We start from the raw sequence: 19911 nt of genomic DNA, 5'->3' as shown, positions 1-19911 counted from the left end.
GTAAAAATGCACTTTAACTCACTTCTACCCAATCTGTCCTACTTTTAGTGTGCCTTCCTGAAGCAAAGAAGAGAGACAGCTAGGTAAAACATTTCCAGACTCCCTAGAAACCAGATTGTATATTAAAACTAGATTTTGCCTAGGAAATGTCCTCACATGAGATTCGGAAGGAGGGAGGGAACAACATGAGACAGCAGCTGCCTGAGAGTAGATGGATTCTTCCGGCTGACATGGCAACAAGGGCATTTGAGTCTTCTGCTCTAGTAGTCACAGAGGTTTGGATGTTTGGATTTTATTTTTTATTTTTTGGATGTTTAGTCTTTGAGCATTGCATGTGCTGAGATCCAAGCTTTGTTCCCTGGCCCCTCAAGAAATTCTGTAAAGCACTCCATGCTGTGTAATAAGTTCCTTTTTTCCTTAAAGAAGATAAAGTGGATTCCCTTGTCCTCAATTCATCCTTTGGTTCTCAAATTGAGAATTTGGGGATTTCCCCTCAAATTCATTGTTGGATAAATTTTAGAAATGATTAAATTCATTGCTGTGAATATGAAATATTTTGTGTGAGCACTAACAAACTAACTGCTCTCATTAATGGTACTCTCATGATGCATTCATCCATGCAACCCATATTTAGTGAGTGCCTATGTACTAGATCTGGAAATACAGCAATTAAAAGAAAAGCAAAACGTATTTTCATGGAACTTCCATTCTAGTGAGGAGAAATAGACAATAGGTAAAATAGGCAACATGCAAGATGATGATCTGCCAGGGAGAAAGGTAAAGCAGGGAAGGGATAGGGAGCATCAGCAATGTGAGAAAGGTGGCCAGGGAGGTCCTTACGGGGAAAATGACATTTGAGTCCTGAAGAAGGAGCATTCTGGGCAGAGGGAGCAACAAATACAAACACTCTAAGGTGGAAGAAATACATCTGGCAGGTTGAAGGAACAGCAAGGAGGCCAGTGTGGCTGGTATACAAGGAGCGAAACCTAGGGATCATAAAGTCAAGTAAAACAATGGTATTAACATTTTGTGTTAATGGGTGACATACAAGTCATCTAGAAAATGTATATTTTTATGCATATGCATATACTATTTCTGATTATCAACAAAATGCAAATACAAAACATAAAAATTCTGACAGGTGTAAGGTGGTACCTCATTGTGGTTTTGATTTGTATTTCCCTGATGATGAATGATGTTGAGCATTTTTCATGTGTTGGTTGGCCATCTGGATGTCTTCTTTGGAGATGTGTCTATTCATGTCTTTTGCCCATTTCTTCACTGGATTATTTGTCTTTTGGGTTTGAGTTTGATAAGTTCTCTGTAGATTTTGGATACTAACCCTTCATCTGATATGTCATTTGCAAAGATCTTCTCCCATTCCATCAGTTGCCTTTTAATTTTGCTGATTGTTTCCTTCACTGTGCAGAAGTTTTTATTTTGAAAAAGTCCCAATAGTTCATTTTTGCTTTTGTTCCCCTTGCCTCCAGAGACGTGTTGAGTAAGGAGTTGCTGCGACCAAGGTCAAAGAGGTTTTTGCCTGCTTTCTCCTTGAGGATTTTGATGGCTTCCTGTCTTACGTTTAGGTCTTTCATCCATTTTGAGTTTATCTTTGTATATGGTGTAAGAAAGTGGTCCAGGTTCATTTTTCTACATGTCGCTGTCCAGTTTTCCCAGCACCACTTGCTGAAGAGACTGTCCTTATTCCATTGGATATTCTTTCTTGCTTTGTCAAAGATTAGTTGGCCATATGTTTGTGGGTCCATTTCTGGGTTTTCTATTCTGTTCCATTGATCTGAGTGTCTGTTTTTGTGCCAGAAATACTGGTATTTCTTAAGAAGGAAACACTTATAAAGAGCTACAAATGTACCAATAACCTTGGCAATGCTTTAGGCACATTAACTCATTATTTTATTAATTCATTGCAAACAAAGTCTACAATGTCAGGTATTTTTAACTCTAAATTATGGATAAAGACACAGAAGCCAAGGGAGATTAGGTAATGTTCCCCAGATCACACAGCCAGTAAGCAGTGGAGTTTTGATTTTAAATGCAGGTTTGACTGACTTCACAATCTTTTGAGTACCTCCATAACCTCTTACAGAAGGTTCAACTGTATACCCAAGTGAAACATTTTTCTTTCTTTACTAAAAATAGTTCTGTTTTGAGCCTTGAAAGAAATGGAGAGCAAGGGACATATATCCCACTGGTAAAAGTCTTTGTGGACTTAGAGACAGTAAATCAAAACACCCTAATTTAGCCTTTCCTCATACGACCTATTTTTCATTTTTTGAAGAACCATTTTGTTTCTTTTTGAATCCTCTCCATTTATCCTCCCCAATCCCCCATTCTTTTTCCCCTACTAGTTAATTTAAGATATGGTGACCAAATTGAGGTATAAAATATAAAATATACCAAATTGAGGTATAAAATATGGATAAAATATAGTATATGGTAGAAGAATCACTTGAGAATTACGCTCCTTTTTAATATACTTCAGCTCTCTTGTTTGAAAACTTGAACAATATGTATTTTCTGTAAAAAAATTTCCAAACATTTCTAAGTGTGGAAAAGTATAAAGAAATAGGAAAAAAATCACCCATAACATATTATCTAGAAAACATCGTTATGAAATATTCAGTCTATCCCTTCAGTCTATTATCTATCATCTATCTGTAATTTATATATATAATATATAATATATTATATATAACATATATAATATATTATAATATATTAATATATAAATAATAATTATAATATATCATTATATAATATAATATATTAATATATATTAATAATTATAATATATAATATAATTATACAATATAATATAATAATATATAATATATAATAATTTTTATATATAATATGTATAATTTATAATATGTATATGTAATATGTAATTTATAATATGTATATTTTATATATATTATATAATTTATATATGTATTATACATGTAAATTATACATATTATATATATATATTTATTACTTATTTATATGTATTTTTAAGAAGGTTCCATGCCCAGCACAGAGCCTAATGCGGGGCTCAAACTTAGGACCCTGAGATCAAGACCTGAACTGAGATCGAGAGTCAGACGCTCAGCTGAATGAGCCACCCAGGCGCCTCACTTCTGTCTTTTCAAAAGGAATTTTTGGGAGTGCCTAGGTGGCTCAGACGTTTAAGCATCCGACATGGGCCCAGGCCATGAACTCGTGGTTCATGGGTTCAAGCCCCACGGGGCTCTGTGCTGACAGCTGGGAGCCTAGAGCCTGCTTCAGATTCTGTGTCTCCCTCTCTCTCTGTCCCTTCCCCACTTGTGTGCACTCTCTTTCTCTTTCTAAAAATAAGTAAAAATTAAAAAAAAGGAATTTTAAAAACAAGTAAAGATCATATTCATTGAAATAATTTAAATTTTTGAATATTTTAAAAATATGGAACAATACAGGGGGTAATAAAACTAACTTCCTAAGTGGGTGAGCCCTAGAATCAGACTGCTTGTGTTTGAATGCCTATCCTACATCCTGCTGAGCAATCTTTGCCTTTATTTCCTCATCTGCAAAATGGGGACACTAAGAGTACTTCCCCGAGAGGGTTGTTTTACGGGTTACATGAAGTAGTGCTCTGAATGTTTTTGGAACAGTGTTGGTCTCTATCTATGAATAGCTCAATAAATGTTAGCCTTTATAATAATTACAACCCAACACCAACGAAACAACATTACATTCTGTCATATTTACTCCAGATACTTCCTTGTTTTTCTCTTTCCCTATTATCCCTCTTTCCTTTCAGAAATAAAGTAAGGAAGGTATAAGTGAAGTACCTTGTATTCTTCTCAATCCCAGTCTCCTTTATTCTCTAGGCAATCACTCCTGAAATTGGTTCATATCCTTCTGTGCATGTTATTTTTATTTTTATTATACTGAAAAGATCTATTTTGTATAAGTTTGTATCACGATTTTTCCCCTTTAACTGAAAGCATTTCATAAAAGCATTTCCCTCTATCAGAGATTTTTCATAAAACAATTCTTTGTGTTGAGAGTATATACCATTGAATATTATTATTTACTTAACTATTTCCTTAGTATTAGATAGTTAGATTTTATTTATTTTCTTTGACAAATAACACTGGTGCACACTTTTATCCTTACCCTTTTATATGATGATTTCTTGAGGTAGGATTGACAGATTAAAGAAATAAACATTCTAGCAATTCATAATGATTATGAAAATAATCTATGATAATTATGGAAAAATTAAAAACAAATATGTAAAAATAAGAGGAAAAACATCTGTATGCCACCATTGAGAGATTATCACTATTGCCGTATTGATTTCTGGTCACAGTCCTTCTATAAAGCACTCTTAAACACTCCTCTTGCCCTACACACTATACTTGGGAATGTGCTGTTTATGAAAGTTTGTTTCTTGCTTTTTTATATTAACATTATATGAGCACATTGTCTTGACTCATTCAGTATTCTTTGGGAAACATAATTTTCAACATCTATATAACTCTACCATGGGAAGTAGCAGAATTCATGTAAACATTCCCCTATTGGAGACATGTAGACTATTTCATTTTTAGTTGTATTAGACAATAATGAGTATTTATTTATTTATTTATACTTATTTACTTATTTATTTATGAGAGAAAGAGAGAGAATGAGGAGGGGAGTCAGGGAGAGGGGCAGAGGGAAAGAGAGAGAGAATCTAAAGTAGGCTACAGGCCCAGCACAGACCCCAATGCAGGGTTCAATCTCATGACCCTGAAGTCATGACCTGAATCGAAATCAAGACGCTTAACCAACCGAGCACCCAGGCACCCAGGGAGTATTCTCGTATAGAACTTTGTGCTCCTTATTCCCTACTTCCTTAAACTAGAGTCCTGAAAGTAAAAAGTACTGGATTAAGATGTAAATATACTAAAGGTACTTAATGTATATTATCAAACTGGTTTCCAAAATACCTGTTCTTTTGAGTGTATAATGCACAACATACATTTGCTTAAACTATTATCGCTTTGCTAATTAGATACAGAAAACACTTTTCACTAATTTTTTCTTTTTGACTGTTTAAAATTGATTTTTAGAAAATTTGTTGCTTGAATTCATTTAGATTTTTTCTAACCTTTGTGAAGTTAGACAATGTCTAAAAAATTGGGCTTATTATACCATAATCTGATTTAAGTTAAAAAAATTTAAAAAAATCTATGTGTTTAGCATCATTTGTCTATAGCAATGGCATTGTTAAATAGCAAAGTTTGGTTCAATTTTCAGGTATCTACTGCAAAAATTAAAGTGGAAAACTGATGACCATCTAGTGACTTTAAGCTATTTAAACCTTCCGAGTTGAAACTCTCCTTCATCAAATTTCATTAGGGATTCTATATTGTTTTTTTTAAACTCGATTTTTTTTCCAATATATGAAGTTTATTGTCAAATTGGTTTCCATACAACACCCAGTGCTCATCCCAAAAGGTGCCCTCCTCAATACCCATCACCCACCCTCCCCTCCCTCCCACCCTCCATCAACCCTTAGTTTGTTCTCAGTTTTTAAGAGTCTCTTATGCTTTGGCTCTCTCTCACTCTAACCTCTTTTTTTTTTTCCTTCCCCTCCCCCATGGGTTTCTGTTAAGTTTCTCAGGATCCACATAAAAGTGAAACCATATGGTATCTGTCTTTCTCTGTATGGCTTATTTCACTTAGCATCACACTCTCCAGTTCCATCCATGTTGCTACAAAGGGCCCTATTTCATTCTTTCTCATTGCCACGTAGTACTCCATTGTGTATATAAACCACAATTTCTTTATCCATTCATCAGTTGATGGACATTTAGGCTCTTTCCATAATTTGGCTATTGTTGAGAGTGCTGCTATAAACATTGGGGTACAAGTGTCCCTATGCATCAGTACTCCTGTATCCCTTGGGTAAATTCCTAGCAGTGCTATTGCTGGGTCATAGGGTAGGTCTAGTTTTAATTTCTGAGGAACCTCCACACTGTTTTCCAGAGTGGCTGCACCAGTTTGCATTCCCACCAACAGTGCAAGAGGGTTCCCGTTTCTCCACATCCTCTCCAGCATCTATAGTCTCCTGATTTGTTCATTTTGGCCACTCTGACTGGCATGAGGTGATATCTGAGTGTGGTTTTGATTTGTATTTCCCTGATGAGGAGCGACGTTGAGCATCTTTTCATGTGCCTGTTGGCCATCTGGATGTCTTCTTTAGAGAAGTGTCTATTCATGTTTTCTGCCCATTTCTTCACTGGGTTATTTGTTTTTCGGGTGTGGAGTTTGGTGAGCTCTTTATAGATTTTGGATACTAGCCCTTTGTCCGATATGTCATTTGCAAATATCTTTTCCCATTCCGTTGGTTGCCTTTCAGTTTTGTTGGTTGTCTCCTTTGCTGTGCAGAAACTTTTTATCTTCATAATGTCCCAGTAGTTCATTTTTGCTTTTAATTCCCTTGCCTTTGGGGATGTGTCGAGTAAGAGATTGCTACGGCTGAGGTCAGAGAGGTCTTTTCCTGCTTTCTCCTCTAAGGTTTTGATGGTTTCCTGTCTCACATTCAGGTCCTTTATCCATTTTGAGTTTATTTTTGTGAATGGTGTGAGAAAGTGGTCTAGTTTCAACCTTCTGCATGTTGCTGTCCAGTTCTCCCAGCACCATTTGTTAAAGAGACTGTCTTTTTTCCATTGGATATTCTTTCCTGCTCTGTCAAAGATGAGTTGGCCATACGTTTGTGGGTCTATTTCTGGGGTTTCTATTCTATTCCATTGGTCTCTGTGTCTGTTTTTGTGCCAATACCATGCTGTCTTGATGGTTACAGCTTTGTAGTAGAGGCTAAAGTCTGGGATTGTGATGCCTCCTGCTTTGGTCTTCTTCTTCAAAATTACTTTGGCTATTCGGGGCCTTTTGTGGTTCCATATGAATTTTAGGATTGCTTGTTCTAGCTTCGAGAAGAATGCCGGTGCAATTTTGATTGGGATTGCATTGAATGTGTAGATAGCTTTGGGTAGTATTGACATTTTGACAATATTTATTCTTCCAATCCATGCACATGGAATGTTTTTCCATTTCTTTATGTCTTCTTCAATTTCCTTCATAAGCTTTCTATAGTTTTTAGCATACAGATCTTTTACATCTTTGGTTAGATTTATCCCTAGGTATTTTATGCTTCTTGGTGCAATTGTGAATGGGATCAGTGTCTTTATTTGTCTTTCTGTTGCTTCATTATTAGTGTATAAGAATGCAACTGATTTCTGTACATTGATTTTGTATCCTGCAACTTTGCTAAATTCATGTATCAGTTCTAACAGACTTCTGGTGGAGTCTATCGGATTTTCCATGTATAATATCATGTCATCTGCAAAAAGTGAAAGCTTAACTTCATCTTTGCCAATTTTGATGCCTTTGACTTCTGATTGCTGATGCTAGAACTTCCATAAACTCGATTTTTTAAAGTAAGGGTATTGATCAGAAAGTCACAAACCATTTGAATAAAGTGCTGTTAGAATCTAAAACAGGTACAAGAGAACCAGAGTTGTTTTGTTTTTTTTAATTTTCCTTTCTCTGTCAATCTTGTGGTGGTTTTAATTACCTAAAGTCAAGATCTTTTCTACAGGTAAGACTGCTATGAAAAACATTATTATTATTATTATTAATATTATTATTATTATTATTATTATATATAGTTGACATACAATGTTACATCAATGTTACATTAGTTTCAAGTGTAGAACTTAACGATTTGATAAGTTTATACATTATGTTGTGCTCACCACAAGTGTATCTACCACCTGTCCCATTACATCACTATTACAATATCATTGACTCTATTTGTTTTCCTCTGCTTTTTATTCCCATGACTTACCCATTCCATAACTGGAGGCCTGTATCTCCCTCTCCTCTTCTCCCATTTGCTCAACCTCCTCCCTCCTCCCTTCTGGCAACCTTCAATTCTCTGTATTTATATTTCTGATTCTGCTCTTTGTTTATCATTTTTTTTAGATTCCATTTATGAGTGTAATCATATGGTATTTGTCTTTAGATTCCATTTATGAGTGTAATCATATGGTATAAGTCAGTCTGACTTATTTTACTTAGCATAATACTTTCTAGATCCATCCATGTTGCCTCAAATGGTACAGATCTCATCATTTTTTATGGCTATGTAATTTATTCTTTTATATATATAATTATATTATATATATATAATTATTTGTTTATATATGTGTATATATAATTCTACAGGTTTTCTATCCATTTGTCTATTGGTGCACACTTAGGTTGCTTGGCTATTATAAATGTCTTGGCTATTGTAAATAGTGCTGCAATAAAAATAGAGGTACATATATCTTTCCAAATTAGTGTTTTCACAATTTTGGGTAAATACCCAGTAGTGCAATTATTGGCTTGTAGGGTAGTTCTATTTTTTTTTTTTAATTTTTTGAGGAAACTTCAAACTATTTTCCACAGTGGTTGTACCAGTTTACATTGTTCCAACGGTGTAGCGCTCCTTCCTTTTTCTCTGAATCCTTGCCAACACTTTTTGTTTCTTGTCTTTTTGATTTTAGCCAATCTAACAGGTGTGCTTTTGATTTGCATTGTCCTGATGATGAGTGATGTTGAGCCTCTTATCATGTGTCTGTTGGCCATCTGTGTGTTTCTTCGGAAAAACATCTATTCAGGTTCTCTGCTCATTTTTTAATTGTTTGGTTTTTTGGTGTTGAGTTGTAAAGTTCTTTTTTTTTAATGTTTTATTTATTTTTGAGATGGAGAGACACAGAGTGTGAGCAGGGGAGGGGCAGAGAGAGAGCGAGACACAGAATCTGAAGCAGGCTCCAGGCTCTGAGCTGTCAGCACAGAGCCTGATGCGGGGCTCGAACCCACAAACCACGAGATCATGACCTGAGCTGAAGTCGGCCGCTTAACCGACTGAGCCACCCAGGCGCCCCTATAAGTTCTTTATATATTTTGGATATTAACCTTTTATCAGATATGTTGCTTGCAAATATCTTCTCCCATTCAGTAAGATTTTTTGTTTTCTTGATGGTTTCCTTTACTGTGTAAAAGCTTTTTATTTTGATGCAGTTCCAATAGTTGATGTTTGCTTTTGTTTCCTTGATGTTTCCTTTGTTTCTAGATTTCCTAAAATCTAGAAAATATTGTTATGGCTAACGTTGGAGAAGTTACTGTCAGTGTTCTCTTTTAGGATTTTTATGGTTGCAGGTCTCACGTTCAGGTCTTTAATCCATTTGGAGTTTATTTTTATGTATAGTATTAGAAAGTAGCTCAGTTTCATTCTTTTACATGCAGCTGTCCACTTTCCCCAGCATTATTTATTGCAAAGACTGTTTTTTCCCCATTTTATATTCTTGCCTCCCTTGTCATAGATTAATTGACCATATAAATGTAGGTTTATTTCTGTGGAGTCTCTATTCTGACCTGATCATTGATCTTTGTGTCCATTTTTGTGCCAATACCATGCTGCTTTGATTACTACAGCTTTGTAGTATATCTTGAAATCTGGAATTGTGATACCTCCAGTTTTGTTCTTCTTTCTCATGATTTCTTTGGCTATTTGGGGTCCTTTATGGTTCCATACAAATTTGCTTTAGTTCGCTGAAAAATGCTGTTGTATTTTGATAGGGATTGCATTGAATCTATAAATTGCTTTGTGTAATATGGACATTTTGACAATGTTAATTCTTCCAACACATGAGCATGGAATATCTTTCCATTTGCTTGTTTCATCTTCAGTTGCTTTCATCAATATTTTATAGTTTCCAGAGTACAGATCTTTTACTACTTCAGTTAAGTTTATACCTGTGTATTTTATTCTTTTTGGTGCAATTGTAAATGGTATTGTTTTTTAAATTTCTCTTTCTGTGACTTTGTTGTTAATGAGAAAATTGTTTATTGACAGTGATAATATGTCTCACTGGAAAATCTGTAATTGTCACGTAACCTATGTGCATCGAGTAGGACAATCTTTATTTTTACAAGGAAAGAAACTATCCATTAGCCATGTTGTTAAGTCTTGCTCAGATAAAAAAATATATATATATAATCTGACTCACACAGTTTGGATGGATTAAAGAATAACAAATATATAAAAAGAAAATAACTAAATAAGAAATTATAGGATCATTTACACGATCTGTAGAAGTACAGGTGTCTCTGAAGATAAAACATAAGAAGAAATCACAAAAAGAAACATTATATTTGAGTACATAAAAATGACAATCTTCTGCAAAAAAGGCCACCTGAAACAAAATTAAAAGACTACAAACACAGAAATGTATTTGTGACATATGTGGTAAACAAGGTGTGGTACACAAAACTTACAAGATTGCTGGGGTGCCTGAGTGGCTCAGCTGGTTAAGCATTTGGCTCTTGGTTTTGGCTCAGGATCGTGATCTCACGGATATCGAGTTGGAGCCCTGCATAGGGCTCGAGGTTGACTGTGAGGAGCCTGCTTGGGATTTCCTCTCTTCCTTTCTCTGTCCGTCCTCTGCTTGCTCTCTCTCTCTCTCTCTCTCTCTCAAATAAAAATTAAAAAAAAAAAAAATTAAAAGAGATTGCTTACAAACCAATAAAAAAAGATGGAACTTTAATGGAAAAATAGCCAGAGTGCCAGTGGAAAGTTCATGTGCACTGACAAGAGAAGGAAATATACAGTCAGTAAAAATACATATGAAAAACTATTTAATGTCACAAATTGTAAAAATACATTTAAAAATACTAATAAGATAGCATTTTCATCTTCTACCAAAATGGTAAATATCTAAAGTTTTATTACAGTCTAGAATGATGTGAAAGAAATACTCAAACTGCTGGAAACAATTGATACAAAATTTTTGGAATTTGGGAATTTGTGCACTGTTCATCAAAACCTAAAAATACACACACAACGCTATCCAATGACATCAATTGCAGAAAGGCATCATAGGAAATTAAAAGTAGAGGTGTGAACAGATTATGTACCAATGGCAGTCATTCTAGAATTATTTATAACATCAAATACTTGAGAAACAATGCCTAATATCTGATAGAAAATCGTGTTATCTCCAAAGAGCAGACGTTATCAGACAACTATTAAAGCTGTGTTGGCAGAGGGGTGCCTGGGTGGCTCAGTCAGTTAGGCATCTGACTCTTGGTTTCAGCTCAGTCATGATCTCACAGGTCCTGGGTTGGAGCCCCACGTTTGAGCGTGGGATTCTCTCTCCCTCTCTCTTTGTCTTTCCCCCTCCCCCCTCCTCTCTCTCTCAAAATAAATAAACTTAAAAAAAAAAAAAAAGCTGTGCTGGCAGAGACTTCAATGACTTGAGAAAATATTCACCTTGTTAAGGGAAAATAGAAGTTACGGATTATAATTCTAGTTTTGTAGTACACAGGCAGTTAAAAGACCATGAAGAAACGTCTTCGAGATGCTAATACCATTACTGGTGTCCTGTCTCATTGGTGGGATCCCTACTAATTTTTACATTCTTCCTGATGCTTTTAAGTATTTTCCAAAATGTTTACAATAAACATGCATTATTATTACAACCAGACGAGAGAGAGAGAGAGAGAGAGAGAGAGGGAGAGAGAGAGCGCAATTTTCAGAAACTTGGGTGCTCCTGTTGAATAACAGGATAATTCATGTAATCACAGAATTGCAGGCCAAGAAGGGACCTCTGGGATCCCCCAAAGTGAGGAAGGCATCATGCCCATTTCGTGCACCAGTTGGTGTCCACTACCCAGTTCAGTATGTTTTCAATGAAAGAAAACATGAAGACCACCCCAGTAATCGTACTTATGGAAAAACTGCTTCCTCCAGAGACGAAAGGGGTTTCTTGCCCAAGGTGATACGGTTCCCATGAAATGACCCGAGGCGTAGCCGTATACTTGTGGTTACTATTACTACCAACCCGTGCCGCATCTACTGCTTGCCAGGCACTGCCCTAAGTGCTTCATGCACGTCGATTAATTTAATTCTCTTCACAACCCTACGGGGGTAGGTATGGTCACTGTTTTCGTTAAGCAGGTGAGAAAACTGAGTCACCAACTGCATCGATATTTCATTCCCCTTTCCTCCCTGCCATATCACGCAAACCCTAATCACCAAAAAATCGATCTGACGCCCTCTAGCTTGGATGTTCACCCAGGGCTGTTCCTAGGGCGCATCTGGGAGTGTGTGTGATGCCGGTCAGTTGGGAGGTTTTAAAACGGCGCCGCCGGATAAACAATATCCTGGTGTCCAGTGTTTTACTCTGGCTCCATCCCTGGAGCGCCCCTCCTGGCGGGCCGCGGGGACCGGGGACACCAAGGGGGGCCCCGACCTCGCTCGCCCTCCGCGGCGTCGCGAGGCGCGGGCCCGGCGGCGGCGCAGCCCCCTCCGGACTGGACTCGCTCGGCCGGGCCGCAGCCCCAGCCCGCGCCACCTGCGCCCGGGCCCCCGCGTCTCCGCCCCGCGTCCCGCCCCCGCGCCGCGCCCGCGCCCCGCGGTCCCTCCCTCCGGCGTGACGGGAGCACCGGCGCCGGCTGCCCGGCAGCGAGCGCAGCCGAGCTGTCAGCGGGCGGACGGGCAGGGGGTGAGCGCGCGGCGAGCCGAGCGCGCCCCACCCGGGGAGGCTGCCTTCCTGCGGGCCGGCCGACCGCAGCGGGACGGAGATGCGGCTCCTCGCCCCGGGGCCGGCGCGGGGGAGGGGCCGGGGGCGGCGGGCGGGGGCTCCCCGCTGCGGGCTCTCGCCGCCCTGGAGCCCCGCCTGGATTTGCTGCTGGGCGCTCGCCGGCTGCCGGGCGGCCTGGGCTGGGGACCTGCCCTCCTCCTCCGGCCGCCCGCTTCCTCCTTGCCTGGAGGTGAGCCGCACCTGGTCCTTTACCTGGAGTTTGCGGGGGAGGGGGAGGACCAGCGGGAGGATAGGGGCGAGGCTGGTGCCCGTTCGTCCCCCTCCCCGCCGTCGCCTTTTGCCTTCCTTGGGGGACAGGGGCTTTGGTTTGTGGCAGGGATGAAGTTGCCCGCCCCGGGAGGCTGGCCGAGAGAGGGTGTGTGGCTTTGCTGTCTTTTGGGTGATGCTTTTTCCGTTCGCGCTCCTGTTCTCAGGGCACTGAAGGACTTTGCGGCGCCCTCTTCAGAGTGCCAGGCTTGAGGACCTGGGGCCTTGGGAGAGATTTCAGCGAGTGGGATGGCGGGGAGACTGGGGAAGCCCCGCTGCTGGGATTTGGAGACCTGTCTCTTCACAGCTCTTGCAGAGAGCCAGATACTGCCACAGGAGGGTTTCCCGCTCCCCCCGCTCCCCGCCCCTCCTCGCCCTTTCTCCAGTCCCCTGGCTTCCCCTAGACCTTGTGGGGTCTCTACCAACCCCTTCTTCCCCCTCGCCCGCGCTCAGCTTCCTGATGAGGCCCTGGGGACTTGCTAAGCCAGTGTGTGGTATCACTTGGCATCCTTCTGGCAAAATATGGATATGAATTAGGGAGAATAAAAGAGTGTGTACTTAGAGAAGAGGCGGGTTGGTGATCTAGAAAATTAGAAAAGACAGAGTGAATATGCTCCTTTTGGGAGGTGTTCATCTGGATGAAGCATTGCCACTGTTTATTTTGTGGTTCGAGATTATTGTTGATTTACAGCCAGAAAGAATAATTATGGGTGATGAGATTTTCTCTTGCTTTGAGGGGAGCTGGACTTAATGTGCCAAAAATTTACAGGGGGTGTCATTGGTAGTTGTATTGGGTGTTTATCTTTCCTTTTAGTGTTCCGGAAAGTCCATCCTCTTAATGAAAATCAATGAGGGGAAGGAAGCAACATTTCTGACCTACTTTGAGTGATTACGTTGGGCAGGATATGAGGATTGAATACTGTTTTTAGGAAGATTGTTAGGAATCAGGGTGATGGGTCATTTTAATTTTTGTAGCAAAAATAGGTTAGCCCATAGCCCCTCTGGGAAGAATGGCCAGACACAGTTCCTTTGTGTGTGAATGCTGTAACTTCTGAATTTTACCCAGGCTTGAACTGTAGAGTATTTGTGTTCTGGACCTCATCCATCTTCCTTGGATTTTCATCTTCCTCTCCCATAGTACAAGTCCCAGGACAGACTGAAATGAGAGAGAATCAGATCAAAGGCACGTGTGGGAGCACGCAGAGCATTGCAATTGGGGAAATCAGGGCAAGTGCTCAACAAACAGCTGTGTTTAACTTCAGAGTTTATCAATATAATTAGTAGTGTAATCTGTGTTCTCCAACTTTACCTATCACTTGGGAATGATCCGTTCCTCCACGTTTCCATGGGAAGCTGCTTCTTGGATATCCTCAGGTTGAACAGTTATAACAGGACAAACCTAAAGCCTTACCTCCAGCCCCCGGCTTCAATATACACAACATACTTCTTTTTTCTGAAATGAGAAGTCTTGTAACACTAATTCTTAGTAATGAGGAATCTACTTGAACCTTCAGGGTGAAAGACATGGCCAATGGAGTGATGCTTTTTGGTCACTACAACTAGACTGATCCTTTAAATTTTTTTTTAATGTTAATTTTTGAGAGAGAGAGAGACAGAGAACAAGCAGAGAAGGGGCAGAGAGAGACACAGAATCTCAAGTGGGCTCCCGGCTCCAAGCTGACAGCACAGAGCCTGACGTGGGGCTCGAACCCACAAACTGCGAGATCATGACCTGAGCCGAATCAGATGCTTAACTGACTGAGCCACCCAGGTGTCCCATCTGATCCTTTAGATGACCACATGGACCACACAGGTACACCTAGAAAGAACAGAATAGGAGTCTGCAGCCTAACAAAGAAATACTGAAATGAAAGGCAGGAAGGTGCCAAAAAGTTGAGGAAGTTTCTCTTCAATTCTACTCTTTGTTGCACTAACTTTAGAAATTGCATGTGACTCAATTCCTTGAGGTCTCGTTTGAATTTTCCCCCCAAAAGTGGGAATAAATGACTCATAGAGGAGGGTTGTATTGAGCTTGCCTGTGGCTCGTTGTGTTTTTAGAAATGGTGATGCACAGATCCATTTATATTCTTTCCGATGACTGGCAACATTTGTAAGATGACTGACTGGGAGTTAGAGCTTTCTTTGGAATTTGGAGGGGCCAAGCAGGATCATAGGGGCTAAATTTGCTCCTGGCCATCTGGTCTAACTAGCTGAGACAGTTTTATAGAATTGATCACGGTTTCTCTCTGACATTATTTTTGAGAGCAAAGGGAGAAGGGCAGGTGTTTTTCAGGCTCTGAGGGTAAGGGTCTGCTTGTCCTGGGAGGTAGGGGGGAGGTGTCCTCCGAAGTAGAGGTGTGGAATTGTAGGCCAAACTCCTGTGAGCACAGACATAAAGTAAGTATTTTGTGTTCAGTCTTGCCCATTTGTCCCTTTGCACTATTTAGTAATACAAACAGGTGGGGCACCTGGGTGGCTCAGTTGGTTAAGTGACTGACTCTTGATTTGGGTTCAGGTGATGATCCCATGGTTTGTGAGTTTGAGCCCCATATCTGGCTCTGCACTGACAGTAAGTAGCCTGCTTGAGGTTCTCTCTCTCCCTTTCTCTTTGCCCCTTCCACGTGTGCGCATGCTCTCTCTCTTAAAATAAATAAACTTAAAAAAAAAAAAGAAAGAAACAGAGGTGAATGGCACACACTAGAACAGAACTGTGAGCTAGGGAGGATTTTAAGAGTGGGGTCAGAGGCTGGAAACAAAGGCCAGCTCTCAATAATCTGAGAGAATGTTGAAAATGATGGAAAAATCTATAATTCTAAACCTGATATTTTTTTCCCCCAGGAGTTTGAGTTTCACCCTCATTGATCAGTATTTTTATAAAAGTAGTCATGATTAACTGAGTTATGTAGACTCTGATTTTCCTTGCTTGGTTTTGGAGGAAAGCAAGGGAAGGAAAAAGAGCACAGAAAATTGTCCTGGGACTAGTCAAGTTATAATTGCTGGAGTTCAGAAAAAAAAAAAAAAAGACAACTGGGTTATGGATAAAGTTTCACTTAGATTTTTGCAGAGCATTGGTCTCAGGGGTGAAACTCATAAAATACAACTTACTTTGTCAAGTCATTGGATGATGGAGCCAAAAAAGGGAGAAAAAAAATTACTTTGGAATACTCAGCTGGTGATCAGATCAGTAGAGTGGAAGCACAGGTATCGACAGGAAAGCTATAGGTTGGGAGACAGAAATAAAACGTAAAGTCAGTGTGCCAGCAGAGGGAGGACAACAGGATGTGACTTGGGTAAATGGTGCTTAAAGAAAAAAAAAATGAAGACTGGACATCAGAATGTGCAGAAATAATTTCTCAGGCCTGTGTGTGGGGAAAGTTATGAAGGATAAGCATCCTATGGATTTCTTGGCCCGAGTTCATTGCTTGTAAAATGACAGTAATAAAAACTGACCTACCTTTTTCTGTTGTGAGGATGAAGTTACTATATATTAAAGGAAAAATAAATCTATATAAATGTGAGAGTTGATTATTGCTGGATTAGTAGACCTATATTGTGATATTTCAGAAAGGGTCTACGGGGAGATTTCAGAGCTTCTTCAGAGGATAGGCTTATCCAAGAATTGAATGGAATGGAATTTTTGACTCATTGAATAATAGGACTTAATGGAACTGCCAGAGGAAAAAATGATAAAGGCCAACAGATGATTCAGAATTGGAGTAAAGTATTAGAAGATAGAGTTATGAGAGTAAAAAGAACAGAAGTAAGTGGATTATGTTTGCATTATTTAAATTTTGAAAATTAAATCAGAAAATAGCTTGATTCTTAGTTCACTGCTCTCAAATCCTGCATAATACGATTCCACTGGTCTCTGAATCTTGAGGATGATAATGTCCTGCCAACAGATTTTATTCCACAGACATTTATTGAACTTATACTATGTGCCAGGCGACATGTCAGATGATGTAAAATTACAAATTAAAAAAAAATTTAATTGGGTAAGGGTGAGACAGAAATGTAAACAATTGCAGTGATTGGGTGCCATGAAAGGAGAAAGGGGATGTCACATCTAGTGAGAAAGATCATAAAAATGCCCTGTAGAGGAAGTGAATGAGACCTGAAAGATGAAGAGGAATTTGCCAAGTGGACAAGGATCATATGTGAGTGTGGGCCAGAAAGGACATCTCTGGTGTAGAATATAGGTTGAAAAAGGGCAGAGAGACAAAACAGCTTGTAACTGGAATACAGCATGCTCTGGAGAGTTTAGTGAGAGATGAGTCTGCGAGGCAAGCAGAAGCAGCTTGATCATAGGGTACTCCATATCATGCTAATAAGCTGGTCTTCATTTGGTGGGTGTTGGGGAGCAATAGAAGGATGTAAAAATCAGGAGCAATAAAGTATGCTCTACTTTGGCAACAATATGGAATCCATATTAGAGGATTAGGAGATAGAAAGGGGTAAGACCTGCTAGGAGCAATTGTAATAGTCCAGGTAAAGGATAATGGACCTCAGCCAAGAAGCAGCCATGAAGATAGCACAGCGGGTGTGCTGGGAGAAGGTAGAATTTTCAGTAAGTGGATGTGGAGGGTGAGGGAATGAAAGGTCCTGGCTTGAGGAGAAGATGGTGCCTCTAACCTCCTTGAGAATGAAAGTGAGGAAGACAAGATGAGGACCTTGGTTCTGGAGAGGTTGACTTTAAGTAGAGTTGGTCATTAGGCAGTTGGGTATCAGGCCTTGTTGCTCAGGGGTCTGTTCAAGTTCACTTGAACTTGAACAAAAGACATGGTTGAAACTGCTGGATTGGATGCTCGTCCAGAGAGTGGGAACAAAGAGGATGAAAGGTAAGGTTTTACTAACATTAAAAGTGGTAGAAATCAAGGCATCCGCAAAGGAGACATGTAAGTAATGCTAGTGTGAGGGAAATGGACTGTACAGAGTGTGAGGAAGGTGAGAAAAGCCTTGGAAGAAGAAAGGGGTGGTTGTGGTGTCAGTTGCCCAAAGAAACTACAGTAAGATGAGGATTACATAGAATATTGAATCTGACCATCAGGTTGTTGGTGCTCAATGCCAGAGTGGTTCCTGTGGAACGGTGGGGATAGCTTGAGTATCAACTGAGAGGCAAGGCAGGGGTGATAGAGCAGAACTTTATTATACAGCATTTGTAAATTAGGTAAGAGATTGGGTCTTCCACGTCTGCATAAATCAGGAGAATTGCAAATGGCCATATCTTCTGTTTCAGTTTCGGATGGCAACAGTTGAGAAACTTTGAGCAGGTGGTCTCTGAAGGTCATGAGCTGTGGGGGAGGGTGTCAGAGATTCTAAAGTCACACTGCCCGGAAAGGGGTTAGGACCCAGCCTCTGTTTTCAAGCAGTTGAGATAATCTTTTCTGCGAGGCTTGTGGAGGTGAATTTTCCATTTCAAGTCCTTCCACTGAGAACCGTTTCTCATGTTTTAGGCAAATGCGAACAAGTCTTCACACCATCAATATTTACAATGTAAAACTAAGAGTTGACAGTTCTGTGAAGTGTCATATTTTAGCACAAGGGATGGAAATAGCAGAGCATAGTATAGAGTGGCACATTTTCCTATCATAGTGCATTCTTCAGAAGTGCCTTGGATCATCTTCTTTATTGTCAGAAAACACCAGCCAAATTTGGGTTGCCTTTTCCTCCCCATTGAAGAAACCATGGATATTTCTTGTCCCTTTTTGCATTTCTTAATCTAAGCTACCTGTAATATTTCAATATTAAACCCATATTTATTGTGTACTTAACTACCAGCTACTGGTGGTGGTGAAATGGTGCACCATGCATATGGCCCTGCCCACACTGAGCTTTATAATCTTGTGAGGGCAGAATGGAAACAACATAGCCCATCATACAATCATGTTTACCATCGTGGTGTGGTTTGCTGTGTGCAGGACGGGTGTATAGCTCTCCTAGTCCAGGGTCAGGGGATTCCCGAGGAAAGGACGTTTAAGCCCAGTCCTAAAGGAAGGGTAGGGGTTTGCTGGATGAAGGTCGTGCTTGGTGGCGATAGAACATCTCAGACAAAGGAAGCTGCCCAGCCAGGATTAATTCCTGTATCCTTCTTTAACGCCTCAACCCCTTAACTGCTAAAGACAAAGGATCTTTTCTCTGAGTTCTAGTCGCAGCCCATTGTTTACTCTCGGGCATGTGTATGCTGTTCTACAAATGTTTTGCACGCACAGAACCATCCTGTACGGTTGGGTAAGTTGTGCCCTGAAGAAGGGCACCCAGCTAGGGGGGCAAGTAAGAGCTAGAATCTGTCCTGTGTGCATGTAGCCAGCCAGCTGTCCTGGCACAGGTGGGCGTCCATCTGCAGGAAGGAATACCTTTTCCCAATTTATAGTCCAGAAGAGACATCATTTTCTAAGTCATGCAAAGGTCATATGCTTTACCAGAGGCTCGGAACATCCTCCCCCACTCCCCCAAGTACATGATATGCTCATTGAGGGCAGGATTTCATCATCTTTTTCAACAGACAGTGATTAAATATCTTTACGTTGAAGACACTTTAGGGGTTTTAAAGATGAGTAAGATGTAGGTCCTCTTTTCTGGCAGCACTGATCACTGCCTTGAAAGTAAAGTAGTGTGGGTGGCTTCCACTTTTTAAATTATAAAAAGAAATTGATCTTTATAGTACAGTTAATCTTAATTGACATCTTCTCTCATTTGTACCAGATTTAAGACACTGAAATAAAAACCCAGTGATCAGAATATATTGAAGTCTATTCTCAACTCAGTTTATAGCTCTGGAGTTCAGGATACTATTTATTGCTTATTCACATCTTCACTTTTATAGGTCTTTTCTCTAGGTCAGTGGTTCTCAAAATGGGATCATAGGACTAGTAGTGTTAACATTACCTGGAAACTTGTAAGAAATGCAAGTTCTTGGGCCTTGCACACAGCCTGCTAAATCAGAAGCCCTGGGGGTTGTAGCCCAGCAATCTTTGTTGCAGCCAGC

General features: G+C 40.0%; 1 protein-coding gene across 2 annotated transcripts in view; it reads left to right on the top strand.

The window, feature by feature from the left end:
• The first annotated feature begins 12746 nt into the window (after positions 1 to 12746).
• The window catches only part of ELAPOR2 (endosome-lysosome associated apoptosis and autophagy regulator family member 2), a 175520-nt gene continuing 168355 nt past the window's right edge, over positions 12747 to 19911 (top strand). Inside the window, exon 1 of one of the 2 annotated variants that reach the window (XM_042965415.1) lies at positions 12747 to 12849. Coding sequence is in view for 1 of the 2 variants with exons in the window: in XM_007076772.3 (XP_007076834.2) it covers positions 17048 to 17083 (36 nt within the window). In the remaining variant the exon portion in view is untranslated. Of the gene's footprint in view, positions 12850 to 15561; positions 17084 to 19911 lie in introns of those variants that run through there. The other variant, XM_007076772.3, reaches the window with a different exon arrangement.

Source organism: Panthera tigris, chromosome A2 (assembly GCF_018350195.1).
Source record: "Panthera tigris isolate Pti1 chromosome A2, P.tigris_Pti1_mat1.1, whole genome shotgun sequence".
NCBI lineage: Eukaryota > Metazoa > Chordata > Mammalia > Carnivora > Felidae > Panthera > Panthera tigris.
This window is presented reverse-complemented; position numbering and strand designations above follow the sequence as displayed.